Source organism: Pseudopipra pipra, chromosome 25 (assembly GCF_036250125.1).
Source record: "Pseudopipra pipra isolate bDixPip1 chromosome 25, bDixPip1.hap1, whole genome shotgun sequence".
Taxonomy (NCBI): domain Eukaryota; kingdom Metazoa; phylum Chordata; class Aves; order Passeriformes; family Pipridae; genus Pseudopipra; species Pseudopipra pipra.
In genome coordinates this window covers 5749048-5767719 of record NC_087573.1, presented here as the reverse complement: position 1 = coordinate 5767719, position 18672 = coordinate 5749048, and the positions used below count along the sequence as shown (strand labels likewise).

The 18672-nt window shown below is 55.8% G+C and overlaps 1 protein-coding gene across 1 annotated transcript; it reads right to left on the bottom strand.

The window, feature by feature from the left end:
- Positions 1 to 72: 72 nt before the first annotated feature.
- On the bottom strand, positions 73 to 14786 carry CSRP1 (cysteine and glycine rich protein 1). The gene is made up of 6 exons (XM_064635731.1): positions 14656 to 14786; positions 7585 to 7697; positions 3081 to 3249; positions 2560 to 2686; positions 818 to 911; positions 73 to 516 (listed from the first exon to the last, which is right to left on the bottom strand). Exons 2-6 carry the CDS (start codon positions 7694 to 7696, stop codon positions 440 to 442), a joined length of 579 nt encoding a protein of 192 aa, XP_064491801.1. The 5' UTR covers position 7697; positions 14656 to 14786; the 3' UTR covers positions 73 to 439.
- Positions 14787 to 18672: the final 3886 nt, after the last annotated feature.

The window sequence follows — 18672 nt, the reverse complement described above, 5'->3', positions numbered from 1 at the left end:
CAGCTCTGGGCACCCAGTGCACCTCCTCAGCCCCAGAGAGGAAATAAACTCTCTGGCAAGGTCAGGCCTGGGTCAGCTTTGATGTTCTGGATGTTTATTGCTTGCTTGGTGACGCGGCACAGTGCAGCTGAGCGCTCATCCCGGCAGGACGAGCACCCGTCCCGGGATGGGGCACACGGAGCAGAACGTTCCGGGCACGAGGGCCTCGCTGAGGTGGGGGTGAGCAGCCCCCGAGCCAGCCCCCGCCCCAGCAGGACCCGGCGGGGGCAGCGCTGGGACTGCCCTGGCTCCAGGGAGTGCTGGGGCAGGGCGGGCAGGGGGAAGCAGCGGGTGGCTCTGGATGACGGCGAGGATGCTCACGGCGGGCGTGGGAAGGGTCGGGCAGCACAGACTGGTTTGGACAAGCCCTGGGCGAGCACAGAGCCCGGCTCCTGGTGCCTCACTGCGAGTGGACGAGTGCCCCGGCGCCCTGCCCAAAGCCAAAGCCCTTGGGACCGAAGTTCTTGGCGTAACAACCTGCAGAGGACGGAAGGGAGAGACAGGTAAGGCTGGCACATGGGCAGGTCCTCCTCCCGGAGCAGGCACTGCCTAAACAGGACAGGGTTTGCCATATTTGTTGGGCAAACAGGGAGGCCACAGGCCCAGCAGGAAATTCCCTGGCTCCATGGCCAGTCAGCACAGCCAGTCCCCATATGCAGCTGCCAGGGCCGCAACCTCCCCAACTTCCATCCCATCCTGGGTCCCTGCACAGGGGTTTTCATCCCCTGCCACTGCCCTTCAGAGCCCAGGACAAGCCAGCGAAAAAGGTGGGACTCACCTTTACAATAGATCTCCCCATCTTTGTCTGCCAGGGTGGTGGACTCCAGGCTTTTGCCGCATTTGGCACAGCGGAAGCAGGACTTGTGCCAGGACTGTGGGACAGGAGCAGAGCCTGGTCAGACAACAGCCAGGGACAGAGCAGCAGGCTTTGGCTACCAATGGGCTCACTTCTCTATTTCTGACCTGAAGTTGCTGGCAAAGAGCTCTCAATGGGATAAAAGCTTTTCTCTGGAAAGCTCTACCTCCCAGCACCAATGGGAAGATACAGAGAGGAAACACCAGGGTCACTGCTCCCGTGTTGATCTGGTTTTGGAGACCTTTTGCCCCCACTCACAGAAGTAATTTGTACAATAATTTGTACAATAATTTTTAAGGAGCAATCCCCCCCTTTTGGGGATTGTCCTCCTCAGCAGCATGATAATTCCCCCCCAGTTATCCAGCTGAGACCCATGGCTGCTGGACATTAGCCTGGGGGTGGCAGCAGGGTTGGGAAACCTGCCCCCACACAACCACAGCTCCAAGGAAGGCAGCAAAGGGACAGGAAGAATGCAAAAAACAGACAGTGTTTAAAAATAACCCCCCCCACACAGAGTTCCAGCAGTCCCCTGGAGATAAATTAGCTCACAGTCTTCGGGCAGGCCCTTGAGTAGCCAGAGCTGCTCACGGAGGAATTTAAATAAACACTCTGGAAAACACGAAACCTTTTTTGGAAAAAAATGTGAAATTAGGGGGCTGGAGGAGGAGGAGGTAGCAGATGGAGTCATCCAGCAAACATTAGCACATGAAATACATGCTCTGGAATCCTCTCTGGGTTTGCTTGAGTTTAATTGCTTCACCAACTTTGGTTCCCAATAAACATTGAGGCCAGGAGCTGACCAGGAAGCCCAGATCATTGTTTTAAGGGTAAGTTTGGCTTCTGACCCTGGACTGACTCTCAACACGTCCATCACAGGTCCCTGCACTGCCAGCTGGGCGATGATGATGCTGGGAGGCCCTTTCTGTGACCAGATGCCTCCTCTCCTTGCTCTGGGGGCAGAGGACAAGCACAGAGGCCCCAGGAGGACAGAGCACAGCAGGATCACCCACCAGTGATGTGACAAGGCCACAGCTCAGGATGCAAAGGACCCTGATGAAGTGATGAATTTGACAGAGGAAGTACCAGAGCTGTTACAGTGTCCTTCACATCCGACCCTGAGCTGACCCAGTCCACCACCAGAGCGGCCCAAGGGAGATGTCCCGAGCCCATGCCCACATCTCCAACCACCCTGCCTATGGGCAGCACTGACCACGAGAATTTACTCTCTGCCCTGAACTCAGGCTGCAGCATCCCAGCCTGGGGCAGAGGGTGGAGAAGGATTGCTGGATGATGCACTTCTTCAGTTAGTGGTGGCAGTGGCCATGGCCCACATCACTGCTCGTCCTCCCAACACACCTACAGCAGGGACATCCACGGTGACCTCTGCTGAGGAGGGCTCCAAATTCAATACTGAATTTATTTCTCTCCCATCTACAAGTCTGTGAGAGCACTGCAGCCTGGGGAACCTGGTGTCCAGACACGTCAAGATCTCCTTTTGGTGCCAGGCTTCCAGGTGAGTGTGGTCACCAGACCCCAAAGTCAGCCCTGGCCAGAGGCTCTGGCAGCCCAGCTGGCAGCAGCCTGTGGGTCAGGTCAAGACCCTCTCTGAAGGTCTCCCTGCCACACAGCAACTTGTGCCACGTCCACTCCATCCCCCATCTTACCTTCCCAGCTCCAATCACTTTCTCAGCTGCATACACAGCTTGGCCACAGCGAGGGCACCCATCAGATCCTCCCACCTTCTGGGCCATCCTGGCTGCGTTGGGGTTGGGGGGTCGGTGGGGCTGGCCCCTGTTGAAGGGAGGAAGCTCATGGTTAGGGATGCATAGGCAGGATGGAGAGGGAAGAGCTATGGGTTCCCAAATCCCAGCCCAGTTTTGAAGGGCCTGGAGCTTTTATGCACAATGTGTTGAGAGCCATGGAAAGTTCAGCCTGAGGGCTGTGTGCTGGGAGGGGGTGGGCAGGGTGCTCAGGCAACTGGGACGTGTCCTGTCAAGCCCCATCTCACCTGGCAAACAGGGTTCAGTGGATTTCCCCTGAGGAGCAGAAAGGCAGGGCAGCCCACAGCTCCAGCTGGATGCTGCTGGGAGCTCAGCATGGGCTGCACAGCCAAGCAGCACAGCACAGACACGGGGAAGAAGGTGCCCACAACAGCCCCAGTTTCAAAAACAAGACTCAAACTCACTCTTCATATTTGATTCCCAGAGACTCGCCCTTGTCAGTGCTCAGGGTCCCTGCTCCCATCCCGTATCCATAGCCCTTGGGGCCATACTTCTTCCCATAGCAGGACTTGCAGTAGATCTCCTCTCCGTGCACAGCAACAGTGGTGCTGTCCAAGTTCTTCTTACAGACCACTAGAAAAGAGAGGAGGGTGTGCCATCAGCCTGCTCATCCAGAGCTCACTAATTAGCTGGGCAAAACAAGTCCTCACAGGGATAGCACAGCTAAGCTTTCAAGGAGCAAGGAAACCCTAGACAGGATCCAGTTGCAGGGAGTGAATGCAAACCACCAGAGATAAGGATCACAACAAGAACATTGTCTGGCTTTAAAAGGAAGCAACCGCCAAAGCCAAGAGGTTGATACCAAGAGAAAGCTCTGTTAACCCTTTGGATGCTGGTCTCCTGAATTTTCCCTACAAATCACTGCAGGATTCCCAAGCCCAGGGATGGATGTCCTGGCCCCACAGCTCGTCCACTGCAAATACACAGCAAGAAGCACTCAGGGCAAAGAAATGTTAGCAAATGCATCTTTCCTGATGTTCAGAGGGACTAACAGCAGGCCTGGGGCCACCACCACACCCAAGGAACTGCAAGGGGCTGTGCACCTTGTGCACAGTCACCTCTCCAGACCCCGAGACGATGGAAGGGCTTGTGCAAGACGTCACCCCTGGTCTGTGCCCTGGTTTGAGGGTGTGTGTAGGGTGGTCTCAGGGAATGAACACTACCTCAGCGGGGTGTTGGAGCCCTGGGGGTCAATGTGGGATGTAAGATGGGACAGGAGGAGAAAGCAGCCAGGCTCAGGGTCCCTCCTAAGCCTATCCAGAGTTTCAGCTTGGTGCTGGGCTCAGGCTTTCTCCTGATTTTTAGAATCATAGAATCACAGAACAGTTTGGGTCAGAAGGGACCCAGAGTATCCAATTCCAAACCCCTGCCATGGGCAGGGACACCTTCCACTAGCCCAGGTTGCTCCAAGCTCTGTCCAACCTGGCCTTGAACACTTCCAGGGATGGAGCAGCCACAGCTTCTCTGGACAACCTGTGCCAGGGCCTCCCCACACTCACAGGAAACAATTTCTCCCTTATATCTGATCTAAATCTCTCCTCTTTCAGTTCAAAACCATCCTTCCCTGGCCTATCACTATCTGCCGGTGTAAAAAGTCACTCTGCCTGTTTTTTACAAGCCCCCTTAAGGTACTGGAAGTACCAACTCCTGTCCCAGCTCTGATCACAGCTGCCACGTCAGCTTCCAAACCCTTCCTGGAACACGGGAAGGAGCAGGAGGTGAGGAGCACCCAAACTCCAGTGATCTCCAGTGTTTCCATGCCCAGGGATCCCAACCCCTGGGGCAGAGTCCACAGCGCTGGCAGCCAGCCCAAAACAGATCCGGTTGCAGCTGCCACACATGTTAAATGTGGAGGCTTCCAGCAGCCTCTTGGCCAGCAGAACACTTTCTTTGCCTTAACCACTATCGCAGGAATGCAAACACGGAGGAGCTCCGCCCTTGGAGCTCACAAACCACAGCACTGAACACGGGGCTGCCCAGCCCTTCCTCGGCCCCATGACTAAATATGGTGCTTCTCTTCCAGGGCCCCGCGAGCTGTGCTGGGAGAAGGAGGTGGACAGGGAACCATCTCCTGCCATCTAAGGAGGATCTGGCTGGATCCTCTCCTGGCAGTGCGCTCCCACCACAGCAGGAGCTGGATGGATCCAGCGTCCCTGTTGGGAGAGACCAGCCCTGCTTAACTGCTCCCACTGCTGCCAAGCTGCTGGGCTGCTGTTGGGGTTTCTGCATTGCCCTGGAGCTACAGTGTCCAGGCAGACCCTCGAGGGGAATTTGGGAACTTTTACTGGCACATTCAAAGAGCTTTGTTGTGAGCTTTGTCCCGGGGTGGCAGTGAATGATCTCAGTGACATCTCAGTGGATCTGGAGCTCCAACCTAAGCTTTCACAGTTCCTCATCTGTACTCATCACAGAGCTTTGAGGGGCAGCAGAAAAATTCTTTCCCCAGCTCCCGGGTTTCTGCATTGCAGAAATTCCAGTGAGCTGCACTCACGGAGTTAAGGACCCTTTGTTTTTCTAAGAGCAGCTGAGTCGATCCACAAAACAATTAAACGAGCTGCCTCTGCTTTCCAAGGCCAAGCAGGCTCATTACAGCACATTTCTGCTGTACTACCCTGTCAGCTGGATCGAGGCCAGGAGTCAATCACCAAGTCACTCCCTGAGCCCATCTCCAGCTCTAATGCACTGTGGTAGGTTTGGCTCCTTTTTGATGATTTTCTTGGCAGCTTGGGTCAAAGTATCTGTTATTTTCCCCTAAAGCCAATGTTTTGAGTTCCCTGATGAGGCCCAAATGCAGCACTGGGGAACAGGCTGGGAATGCAGGAGCTCGGGGGCACCACCCAGAGCCTGTGGCACAGGGCTGGGAACAGTGGGCACCACGGGGGGCTGGCACGGGTGGGCTGGCACGGGTGGGCTGGCACATGAGCCATGGCCTGAGCTGGGGAGCCCACAGCCAGGACAGGCAGAGCTGCTGGGCACATGTGGAGTGTGATTATGTACATCTGCAAAACACAGGGACAGGAGCCCCGAGCTCAGGACCACTCCCTGGGGACTTGCTTCTAGGAGCAGATATTGGATGACCTTTTTCCCTACTTTGGCCATGTAGGGAAGCAAGCAATGCCTTTAGCCTCATTTCATGGCTCTTGGAGGCCTGCCCTGCTCTCTGGGTGCCAGCATCTCATGGCAGCAGCTTTCCCTGGCAAACCAGCTGTGAGCACAGGGGGTGAGGGTAACATTGCCCACCCTCCTTATCTTCTTTCCGAAGAAACAGGACTTCCTTCTGCAGAACAGCTGCAATAAGGACTCAGCTGCCACCGCCTCCCTGCCAGGGAAAACCTCTCCATGACTCCCCTGCTCAGTCCTCCCAGCCAAAGCAAATTTCCAGCCTGGAAACTCCCACATCTGAGAGCTGCCAGCCAGCACTGGCCGCCCTCCCCACTGTGCAGGGAGCAGAGACACAGCGACAGCCTCTCTCTCTCACATCTGGATTCAGCTGTGTGTGCTGCATCCCAGGCAGGATGGCCAAGAAGTAACCAGGAGCTGGGCCAGGTGGACACAGGATCATGGCAGGGATCAATCATCCCATGAGGGCACAGGTATTTCCCTGTGCAGTAGCTCTACTGAGACTGGTCCTGGAGTGGGCCTGTTTACAGATCCCAGCTCTGCCTGCTGCCCACAAGGAAAAGATCCTGTCTGTGCTCCCTGCTGTGACAGAATGGTAAGAGTGGGACCAGGGTACTGGGACCAGCTGAGAAAACATTACACCTGAGCGAGGATCTGCTGCAAGGGCAGCTCTGAAGATGCACCTCTGCTGTTCTGTGGCAGGTGAAATGTGCTGAGGAGCCATCAGTGGACACAGGCAACGTGTGTGCTCCTGCCCATAGAATCACAGAATGGTTTGGGTTGGAAGGGACCTTAAAGCCCATCTACTTCCAACCCCTGCCATGGGCAGGGACACCTTCCACTAGAGCTGGTTGCTCCAAGCCCCACCTCATGTGAGCACAGGAGAATCACTAGTTCTGGTACATGATAGTCTTCAAGGGCAGGGGGCAGAAATCTGGTAACACAGGCTGAGGACAGTGCTCATCTTTCCATTCAAAGGTCCTGCAGCCCCTCCGGATGCAAATGCCCCAGGTTTATGGAGCTGCACTGTAACACTACTGGCCTTGGTATCCCCAAAGGGAGGGGAAGGGTGTCTGGGGGATTGCAGCAGGAAACCAGCAGTACTTGTAGGATCCCAAAGAGCACAGGAGGAAGCGAGCTCAGCACTGAGTCACCCACAGCCAGATCCTGTTCCTCTGCACTTCCCTGGAGGTGACACTTGGGTCCAAACATACAACAGAGACACCCTCAGCAATAGCAGATTTGCAGGCAGGCTGGGGGTGATGCTTTGACACTTCTCAGGAGGCTGTCCATCAGCAGGATAGGATCACATCTCCTTCCCATCATCTCCTGGGACACAGGTAAAGATCCCAAACCAGGTCCCAAGGCTCAACCACCTTTTTGGTGTGGCAAAGGCCACTTACAAGACTAAAGCCAGCATCACATCCTGCCACCACTGTTGGGAGAGTCCCTGTCTCATGCTCTAATCCTTAACATCTGGAGACAGACTAGAGGACCCAGCCTGGCCTTTCCCTGGGGTAGGGACAGCCTAAATCTTTGCGTGGGTGCTGGCAGAGGTCAGCCCTGACGGCTTGGACAGCCTGTGGTGTCCTGGGATGATCAGCAGAAGTAACTTCCAAGTCTGGAGGGAAGGGGAGCCCCTGCCACACGGCTCCCACAGCATGTCTGTTTGCAGAGGAATCCTAAGGAGCACTTACCCAGCCCATAAACAGGACATGACAGGGCTCCCAGCCAGCAGAGAGACAGGAAAGGGAGCAGTGGGGGGTGAGAGAAGGGGCTGGTACTCACTGCACAAGAAGCAGGACTTGTGGAAGCTGTTGCCTTCACATTGCACCTCCTCAGCAAAGTACACGGCCTTCTGGCAGACCCCACACTTCTTTCCTCCTCCCCAGTTTGGCATCCTGCAGGGAAAGCACAGGCAGGAACAGGGTCAGGGTGGGAGGTCAGGCAGGAGCAGGGATGGGGCAGTCGGAGCAGGTACCCCCCAGCTGGAGCTCCAGCAGCTTTCCCACACTGACATGTGCAGAGATCCCCCACAGATGTTTGGGGTGTGCACAGACTCACAGTTCTGCAGAATTAGCAGAACTCAGGATGCCCATGGGACCCATCACTACAGCACCCAGCTGCCTCCCAGGGACCACTGGTCCTGCCAGCCAGGAGCAGCAGAAATTCTTTTGTCCTGGAAGCTGTGGGACCTCACAGCTCCTTTCAGTGCCAGGGAAAGGGAGGAAGTGGAACAATGATGGGACACAGCACTTACAGGGGTACTCACGGCCCCGACACCTCCTCAGATCCCAGCCCTGCTGTCACCCCTCAGCCATGGCCACGGGACTGAGCCTTGGTGCTGGAGACTGAGAGCTGTCACCCCCTCTGGAAACAGTGCCAGCCTCTCCTCCCTGACCAACTCTTCCATCTCAGCCACCACAGGGCAGGGGTACAGTCAGGGTTGCCCAGATAGGAGGGACTGACCCCTGACACCACCAAACAGGGGGCTTGGACAGCTCAGCCTCCTCCAGGGCTGCAGGCACAGTCACAGAGGCTGGAAAATCAGAAATCAGGGACACAGCACAGGTGCAAAGACCTGAGCACCAGCCTCAGCTACCATCCAGCTCCTTGGCAGGATATAAATGCTTCTGTTTCTCTCTCCTCTTTCCTGAACTGTGTCTGATGAGACACGACCAAGAGGCCCCTTGAGTTGCAAATTTGCAAATAACCCCAAAAACCAGGAAGCTAAAGAGGATCTAACAGCAACCTGAGACTGCTACAAAGACAATAAAACACTTATTGGTGGAGCCCAATGATGCACGAAAGGTCAAAGGGCACAAGCTGCAGCTTGGGAGGTTTTCAGGGGCCTCTCTCCATGTAGTTACACCTCTGTAATTCTCCATCCTGTTCCCGTGTGGGGACAAGCAGCAGAAGTCACCTTCCCACAGCCATGTGCTTCCTGACTCCTGAACAGCTAAAGCAGCAGGAAAATGTCCCCAAACCCAAACACCATTTTCCCAGTACACCACGTGCCAGCCCACCACGTGTGCAGGATCTCATTGGCCCCCTTGGCTCGGCTGGGTGGTCATGAGGAAGGGGACTTGGGTCTGCTGGAGCACACTGGGAGCCTTCAAGCCCTCTTCCTGCAGCAGACCCAAAGCCCTGGGTCACCTTGGGCAGCTGATGCTCCATCCCTGGGTCTCCAGTTACCCACCCAGAGGCTGAGCCAGCAGCTCTCCCAGCTGGGGAGGTGGGTGTTAAACACACCAGGACTGGGGGCTGTATAAACATCAGGCAGAGAGATGGGGGAGCACAAAGCTCCACAAACCCTCTGCTCAAAGGCACAGGGATACAGGAAAACTGAGCTCTTCACAGAATCTCCTGAGCTGGAAGGGATCCACAAGGATCACCCAGTCCAGCTCCTGTCCACAGGACAACCCCAAAATCCCACCCTGTCCCTGAGAGCATTGTCCAAACACTCCCTGAGCTCTGGCAGCCTTGGGGCCGTGACCACTGCCCCAGGGAGCCTGTTCAGTGCCCAACCACCCTCTGGGGGAAGAACCTTTTTCTGATCTCCAACCAAAACCTCCCTGACACATCTCCAGCTGTTCCCTCGGATCCTCTTCCCTGTGTAAGAGCATTTGTCAGGCAATAGAACAGGGAAATGGACCTCAGCCTGGTTTTTGGGGCAGGCAGGGCAGGGGTCAGGGCCCTGCTCTAGCCCAGCCTCAGCTCCTGGATGCCCAGAGGGTCTCAGAGTGGGACAGACAGATGGAGCTGTGGAGGGGGAGTGCCACAGGCAGGGGCTGGAGAGGCTGTGCTGGCTCCAGAGATGCCAAGAGCTGTGTTTGGGGTGTGATAACAGCAGCCTGTAAGTCTCTTTTTCAAAGGCCCTGAAGACTGGGCTTCCCACCGTGCCAAATCCCTCCCTCCCATCCCGGTCCTTCCAGTCCCAGCCTTTGGATTGCCTTAAAAGGGCACAGATTGTTTCTCTCCAAAGCCTGGTTTTTTTGCCTGCACCAGGAAAAGGGCTTGACCTTGGAGGGCAGAAACATCCAGCAGCACCTCCCTGCCAGCCCCTGAACCCTGAGCCCCCCAGCCCCTTTTGCCCCTGTGCCCACCTGTGTCAGATCCCACCTCAGGAAGGCTACACCTTCTCTGGGGCCCCCATCCCTTTCCAAACACGACAGCTGACAGACCCTATCTCTAGGACTCCCCAGGCCTGATTTTGAGGGGAAGCCTCTTCCCAGCACTCCCTGCTCCACAGCCAGGGCATCCTGGAGCACACTCCATGGTTTGGAACCAGCTGCTCCCCTTTGCCTCCATGACACATTTTTTTGCCCCCTTACAGCAACAGCAGCAGTGAAGGAAAAGGTTTGTGCTGAACATCAGGGCTCATGTGCCCAAACCAAGACCTCAGTGCTGGGGACACCTTCCCCTGAGCTGCCTGTAAGTCGGCTGGAGGTGAAAAAGGTGCTGCTGGGAGAAGCTCATCTGCCACATGAGGAGTCCAAGCCCTTTTGCTGCTTATTCTCCTCCATCCACCATGGGGAGGCAGCAGGTGCCTCCACACAGTTTAAACAACACCCTGGGGATTTAAACAGATGACTCTCACCATGAAGCACAGATGAAGCCCTGGCAAAGCCACATCCCATCAAGACCTCCTGGCACACACCAGGATGGATTTTCTGAGGGGAGAGACCATGGAAATTAGTTTTCCCTGGGGATCCATGTGAGAGCTCACAGCTGGGCACAGAGAAAGCCCAAGAAAAGACTGAAGTTGCTGGGAATTCCCTCTTACTCTGCAACACCCACACTACACTCTGAGAGCTTGGCAGGCCACACAGAGACCAAAAAGCAGTTTATGCTCCAGGTCAGTATCAACAGAAAAAAAGGAATAGGAGCACCCTGCTCATGGAGCCTGGGACCCGTATCAGCCCTCTCAAAGTCCTTACAACACCCAGACAGACAGACCCATCATCCTAATTCCCTATGTAATGACCACTTTAAGACACGTTGGAGTGTTTTCAATCCTTTCAGCATTTTTCTCAGAGTACATTGCATATTTTTCCTAATTGCAGCACTTAGTGACCTCACTTGCACTTCTCCAAGCCACCAGGAGCCCCATGCAGAATGAGGAACAGGAGGCCCTGCAGCCAACAGCCTCCCTGAGCACAGGCAAAAGAGACACACAGGGCTGTCAAAACCCAACAGTATTTTCCTTCCTCCTTCATCTCCACAGCCCATGGAGCACAACTCCTAACGAATACATCCAGAGCCCTACAGACACCATCCTCAGTGCCAAGGGAGGCTCAGCCCCAGAGCCACTCCATCATCCACTCATGGGAAGGGAAAGGGGCCCCAAAAGCCCCTGGGGAGCACAGACACAGGGGAGGCTTGTGCAGAACCACACAAGGCAAACACTTGTTGGAGATTAACTCCAACTCCAGTGTCTGATGGCTGATGTTGCTGCAGTTCAGCTCTCCACAACAAGGCCAAGTAGGACAGGGCTTGGAGCAACCTGGTCTAGTGGAAGGTTCCCATGGCGGGGGAATGGAACTGGATAATCTTTGAGGTTTCCTTCCAACCCAAACCATTCTGTGTTTCTATGAAATGAGAGCTACAGACTCACCCTTTTCAGGGTTGCACCAGTTTGGGAGGCAGTCTAAGCTACACTGAACACCCAGACATAAACCAGTATGGAACCAGTATGTCCTGGTGCCTTCGGATGTCCTCTGAACCTGGGCTGTAAGGGGAAGCAGTGAGCAGATGCGGCCAAGCCATCAGGCAGCAGGAACACAGTCACCCTCTCCTTAGAATGGGTTGAAAGACCAGTATTAGCTGATCACTCACATCCAAGCTGAAAACCTCCATCCTGCCTACCTGCAAGCAGCTGCTTTGTAACTGCTGGAGCTGAAGGAGCACCCATCGCCATGTGGACACAGGAGCACCCAGAGCAGGGCAGGAACATCCCTGCAGCCCCCTGGATGCCAACTCAACCCTTTGACCTTCTGCAATAGCTGGAAAACCTTTCCTAAGAATGTGCCCTACTAAAATCCTACACTAATTAACTGCAGAGCAATCACTTTGTGCTTGGAGATCACTGAGGAACAGGACACTCACGCTGGCCCATGTAAAAGGGTTGGGTTTTTTTTCCAATGAGAGCATTAACACAAGTGAATGACAGAAGAGTCAGTGCTGCACTAAATTCACTCTAAGGATGTTCACAGCAGCCCACACAGGATTATTATATGGCCTGGCAAAGGGACGAGTCAAAGGGGAGGAAGCCATAGCAGGAGCCCCAAACCCCAGGATCTGATTAGTGCCTTCCAGTTTAGAGAGCAGTTGGCATGGCCATGAAATGGGCAGAGATTTGCAGGAGTCACCCAGACAGATGAGGCGTGTGGACAGAGCAGAGGAACCAGCTCACAGGCATATATGTGACAGTGACCCAAAGGGGACTCTGGGCTACCAACAGTGTAAACAAGGATAAATGAAGGTCGTGTGTGACACAGTGATGTCAAACTGGTGAGCAAGAGAAGGGGGTCCTGAGGTTGGTGAGCTCAGGGACATGGCAAAACACTGGGCATCACCATGGGAAATCAGAGCACTGACCCAGGAGATGCAGCTGAATCAGATCAGACATCTCTGAGGGCTTTGCTGTGAGAGCAGGGGAGGAAGTCAGGAAGGTCTGAGGTCCAGAATGATGCTCACACACGGCTCATCTACTCTATAGCTCCCAAAGTAATCAGCCAGGACTTCTGCTGCCAAGGCAGCCCCATGTTGGCTGTGCCAGGGCAGGGCCCATGCGAGGCCAGCACTGCCCCACGCCACCGGCAGGCACAGCTCTCACAGCCACGTGCCTGTGGACCAACCACCACCGCCCACGGACACACTGCTCCCAAGCCTGGGTTACAGAGGCTACTTGGAAGTTTCCTAACACAACTGGGTTCCTCAAGGAAAATCCCAACTTTATCCAGAACAAAAGCCAAAGTGTTTTCAGGTGTGCTAAGAAAAGCTACTGACTCCTGAAGGGATCAAGATCCATAACCTGACCAAGCTCACTTAAGCTTTTGCAAAGCTCTTATTTCCCTCAGTCAGTCACATCCTTGTGTCTTTGTGCTGCCTCCCAGGAGCAGGGAGCCAAGCTCAGCCACTCCAAGGCAGCATTCAGACACCAACATCCTGGCTGGAGAGGCCCCAATCCAGGAGACAGGAGAGATCCCAAGGCTGGAGAGACATTGCTCACTGAACTGCAGGGGCAGGGATGGCACCACGTTGCCTGTTCAGCACTGGCGCTGAGCTCCTTGTTAGGGGGTGAATCCTCCCCAGAGCTGAGTGCTCACTCACAACACCACACCTTTCCAGCCTCACCACCAGAAGAATCATGGAATCTCCTGAGCTGGAAGGGATCCACAAGGATCACCCAGTCCAGCTCCTGTCCACAGGACAACCCCAAAATACCACAATGTGTCCAAACACCCCTTGAGCTCTGGCAGCCTTGGGGCTGTGCCCACTGCCCTGGGGAGTCTGTTCAGTGCCCGACCACCCTCTGGGGGAAGAACCTTTTCCTAATATCCAGCCTAAACCTTCCGTGACACAGCTCCAGCTGTTCCCTCAGGTCCTCTCCCCCTTATAAGAGTATTTTGTCTGGCAATAGAACAGGGAAATGGATCTCAGCCTGGTTATCAGAGCAGACAGGGCAGGCAGGGGTCAGGGCTCACACAGGCCCTGCTCTAGCCTGGCCACAGCTCCTGGATGCCCGGAGGGTCTCAGCACAGGACAGACAGACAGTGCCATTCCCTTGGGTCCTGTCACTGCTCACAGAAAGCAGAGATCGGAGCTGCCCCTCAGCTGCCCTTTGGGAGGAAGCTGCAGACCCCAGTGAGCTCTGACCTCAGGCCCCTCTTTTCGAGGATGAACAGACCAAATAACCACAGTTGCTCCTTGTAAGGCTTCTCCTCTACCTGCTTCACCAGGCTCTAGAGTCAGGAGGAGCAACACCCGAAGTCTGTCTCCCAGCTGTCACCTTCTCACCCAGTCCAGCCCCCCCTAGATCTGATACATCCGGTGCTTTTGCTCCAAGTGCTTTTGCCAAGTGCCCATTAACCCCCTCCCACGTGCTGGTGGCTCTGAGATTTGGAAAGCAGCACCTGGAGCCGTGCTCAAGCATGTGTGTGCCCAGCCAGGTCCCCAGCGATGCAAATCTCTGTGAAGTGACCTGAGTTCACGGCAGCAGCGAGGGCTGAGCTGGCTCAGCCTCCCTGGGAATGAGCTTTACTGAGACTGCAAAGTGCAGGGACAGCAGAGCCCAAGTTTTGGCGAGGGGACAGGGTGCAAGGACTCTGCTCACAGCCCAGCCCGAGACCACCACCCTGAGATTTCCCTTTGCAAAGGGAAACACTGAGCGGAGGGTTCTGATGGCCAGGAAGTCTGGCACCCAGGTGGGAAGTGACCACGCGTGGATCAAGGTCCACTCGCGGCCGGGTCAGCAAAGTTCACCCGATCTGATGCAACAGCTTTGGCTTCCGCATCCCACCATGTGCGCGGGTGTCCCGGCGGTCGTGCCTCAGGGGGTCCCACCGCCCTGAACCCACCCCACGGGCACACGGCGGGGCTGTGTCGCTCTCCAGCCCCGCATCTCACCCCGATGGGGTCCGCCGGGCTTGGGGGTGGGAGGGGGCCGGCAGCGGGGACGGGGCAGCCCGTGGGGACGGAGGGAGGGATGGAAGGAGGGAGGGATGGAAGGAAGGATGGATGGAAGGAGGGAGGGAGGGATGGAGGCAGCGGCAGCCCCGGGGAGCGGGGCCGCGGGTGGGGGGCGGCTCCGCTGCGCTCGGCGGGCCCCGGTGGCCGCCCCCGCCCCGCACCCACCTGCGGCCGGGCCGGTGTCGCTCCGCTGTCCGCGCCGGTGCCGGTGTCGGGAGCGGGGCTGTGGCCGGCGGCCGCTCGGGGTTTTGTTGGCGGCGGGGAGGGCGGGTCGCGGGGCGGTGGCTCTCGGAGACGTCCGGGACTGATGTCACGGGACCAGCGGAGGAGGGCACGGGCGGGCCGGCCCCTCCACCGGCCCCGGGAACCCCCGGCCACCGGCCCCGGGACCCTCCGCCACCGGCCCGGGACCCCTCTCCGCGGCGGGTCCCTAAAACCCTCCGGCCGGTCCCCAAGCGGATGTTGCCGTCGGTGGCACCCACCAGATGTTTAGGTCGGTGTTTTGTTGTGCTGGACGTTTTCCTCTAAATTTAAATAAGAGTTGCAAGATCGGGGAATGGACTGAGAGCAGCCCTGAAGGGGATGGACCTGGGGGTGTTGGTGAATGCTCAACACGCCCCGGCCGTGTGTGCTGGGACCCAGAAACCCCCGTGCCCTGGGCTGGACAGCAGGGGAGGGAGGGAATCTGCCCCCTGCAGAGCTGCCTCCAGCTCTGGGGTCCCAACAAAAGAAGGACGTGGAGCTGATGGAGCGAGTCCAGAGGAGGCCAAGGAGATGCTCCAAGGGCTGGAAGTGTTCCAGGCCAGGTTGGATGGGGCTTGGAGCAACCTGGCCTAGTAGAAGGTGTCCCTGCCAGTGGCAGGCGGTGGAATGAGATGGGCTTCAAAGGTCCCTTCCAACCCAAACCATTCTGGGATGATGACTCTCATGAGAAATTGTAGAGAGCAGGGGAGTGAGGAGCGACTCTCTGGGAATGACTCCCATGGGAACCCACAACAATGCTGCTGTGGGGGCAGGCACCTGGGGAGAAGAAATAAGCACAGCACCAAACTGTGAGGGAAAGGCTGCAGGAGTGCTGGGAAAACACTCCCAGCACAGCTGGATGACAGGTGTCTTCCTGGGAAGGGAGAGCTCTGAGAAGTGAAGAGGCCAAAGCACTGCAGGCACCGTGCAGCCTCTGCAGGAGCAGAGACACTGCCCGCACCTCCCTGCTGTCCATGGACCCTCTGTACCCCCCACACACAGCAGTGCCCTCCAAGCCCACACATTCCCAGAGCAGCCTACAGAAAGTGTGACTGCAGGGCTGCAAAGCTGCTCTTTCCCTTTTTCCTGTGTGTTTCTATGCCAGGGTAATACAGGAGCCCAGGAAGGCCCAGGACCATGTCAAAAACAATCCCAAGGCTCCAGGTAATGCTATTTACACCGTGAAAAGCTGAGGGTGGTCCATGTGTAGGCCCTGCAGCCTGACCCAGCACTGAATTGTCTGTCCAACCCTGTTTGCGGCTCCATGCTCAGACCCCCCATCAGGATTCCACATCCCAGTCTGAGTTTGGGTGTTCCCTTGTAAGCTCATCCCTGCCTGATTTGCAGCTTGTTGGGGTACAAGTTCCCATTCTCCATGTCCTTGGGAAACATTCCCCTGGATCCATCCCCCTCTGGCATTCCCCCTCTACCCATGGAGAAGGGCAAGGAGGGGAGTGGGACACCCTCCCCGATCCCAGCAAACCCCACACAGGGACAGGAACCTGGACAGAGAAAGGAACTTTCTATTCTTAGGCATTTTTGGTGTCCTGGAAGATCCAAAGAAGATTCAGTCCATCGATGTTCTGTTCCCTGGACCTGGAGACCAGCAAAAGGCAGCCACTTCAGGAGCAGCTCCACAGGTTGCTCCATGAGGGGAAGTCAGGAGAAGGGAAGAGATTTTGCTGGTGGATAAACTGCTTCCCACCCTGAGCTGCTGCCCTGGAAGCCCCTGAGGCTCATCCATGCTTCATGAGGATCTTCCAGCCCCTGGAGTTGGTGAGAATGGAGAGAAGCTGGATGCTCCAGTGCTCCTGATCACTGTGCCCTTGGACAGGATTGTCAAACCAGGCCAAGATGCAGTTGGCAAAGGCCCCTTTTTAATATCTCTTGCCTGGGCTGGCCTTTTTCTACTTGAAAAATGTAAGTAGCCATTAAAGAACAGATATCTGGCAGGAAGAGGCTGCTGCTGCTCTGTGGGGCTCACAGGACCCTTCGCACTCACTCTCCTTTTCTGAGCCACCATGGCTAATCAAGGGAAGACAGTTCACTGGCAGGAGCTGAGGAGCCCAGACTGCTCCAGCTGCTGGGTGTGTGTTACTGAAACTGGAAGGAAGGGAGGAGGACTGGGAGGGCAGCAGGGAGGTGCTTCCTTTGGACCCGGAAAACTTGCCATTAGATTCAACAGTAACTTTGCCCTGAACTCTCGGTTAAGAAATTCCTGGCACAATTTGAGGCTGTTTCCTCTTGTCCCGTTGCTTCTTACTTGGGAGAAGAGCCTGATCCCACCTGGCTGCAACCTCCTGTCAGAGAGCCAGAAGGTCCCCCCTGAGCCTCCTTTTCTCCAGGCTGAGCCCCCCCAGCTCCCTCAGCCGCTCCTGGTGCTCCAGACCCTTCCCCAGCTCCGTTCCCTTCCCGGCACTCGCGGTGCGGAGCTCCTGGAGCAGCAGGTCCGGCAGCTGCAGCTCCACTCAGACACCAGTGGGTTCATGGAGGAGCTGCCAGAACCTGTAAAGTTCCAAGTAAGGACTAAGCAATAATCATCAGTAGGGCTGGAAGAGCTCTGGGACCCTGGCACAAGGCACTTTAAAAACAAAATAAAAAATCAAAATCACGGTGATGTGAAAGTTCCCTGAAAACAAATTCATCCTCCTTGGAAAACCTCAGGAGGCAAGAAGGTTTCTCAGAACTTTAGGCAACTCTTCCACCACATTAATACAAGATGCGTGCACAGTTAGAGGCATTAGAGAAGAAATATTATGAGAACCTTTGCTTCTTTGGGCATTTAAAGGTGTATTTAAAGAAGCCCTGGGAAAAAATCGTTGTGGACAAATGCCTGTGATAGAAGAAATTTAGTATTTCAGTTCCTGGTCTCCCCCGGTTCCCCCGAGCCCGGCCGTGGCCCAGGAGGCGAGTGGGGTTGGAGCAGAGACCCCCCGGGACACGGGTCTCCCTCCGGCACAGCCCTCCGGCTGCTCCCTTCCAGCTCCAGCTGCTGCAGCGGGGAAGCTTTGGGATGAGATGTTTGCATTGGCTTCGTTGCGCCTTCCCCGAGCCCCCTCTCGTGGCTGCGCGTCCGTCCCGTCCCGCTGAGCGCCCTGCGGTGCTGGCTCTGCTGGGGTGGTGCCGAGCATCACTCCCGGCACTCAGAGGACTTCTGGTCTGGCATCGTAAAGGTCAGACAGCGAATACTTTGACCAGGAACAGGAACAGAGGGTCCCTCCCTTCAGCCAGGAGGAGGAAAGGGATAACCAGGCATACAGGACTGGATTCGGTGGCCTGGCATTTCGGATCCAGAGAGGTGTAAAGCTTTAGTAGATCCTGGTGAACAGTGCACACTGATGCCATCGAGGCAGAGGAGTGCAGAACCCATCTGGATCCCTGGAATGACTGGGGGATGCCAGGAGTTGTCTGTATTAGAGGCTGAGGTGAGTTTAACAGGGAACAAGTGGGAAAAGCACCTCATTGTGTCTGGCCCTGAAGCCCTGTGTATCCTTGGCACTGACTGCCTCAGGAGAGGGCACTTCAAGGATCCAAAGGAGTATCGATGGGCTTTTGGTGTAGCTACTGTAAATACAGAGAAGATCAAAAAATTATCTACCCTGCCTGGCCTATCAGAAGATCCCTTCATCATGGGATTGCTGCAAGTTGAAGACCAGCAAGTGCCAATTGCCACCAGAACAGTGCAGCGACAGCAATATCGCACCATCTGAGATCCATGGCTCCCATCCATGAGCTGGAGAGTAAGGGAGTGACCAGCAGGACCCTTTAACAGCCCCATATGATTTTTTTAGTAATAAATTCAGTTAATATCCCCAATTCAAGTCTGTTTTGGCCATTATGGTATATGGTGAGGAATCTCTCCCTTTCCTTATTTCAACCCATGAACCCTTTCTTCTATTTTCTGTCCCCTGTCCATTTCTGGAGGGCAGAGCAGCTTTG

Bases quoted from the DNA above. Each gene is read 5' to 3' on its own strand.
- CSRP1 (XM_064635731.1), bottom strand. From the start codon at position 7,696: ATGCCAAACTGGGGAGGAGGAAAGAAGTGTGGGGTCTGCCAGAAGGCC. The intron at 3,250-7,584 runs GTGAGTACCAGC...TCTCTTTTCTAG, and splicing joins CAAGTCCTGCTTCTTGTGCA to TGGTCTGTAAGAAGAACTTG. The intron at 2,687-3,080 runs GTGAGTTTGAGT...TCCCTTCAACAG, and splicing joins CTGGGAATCAAATATGAAGA to GGGCCAGCCCCACCGACCCC.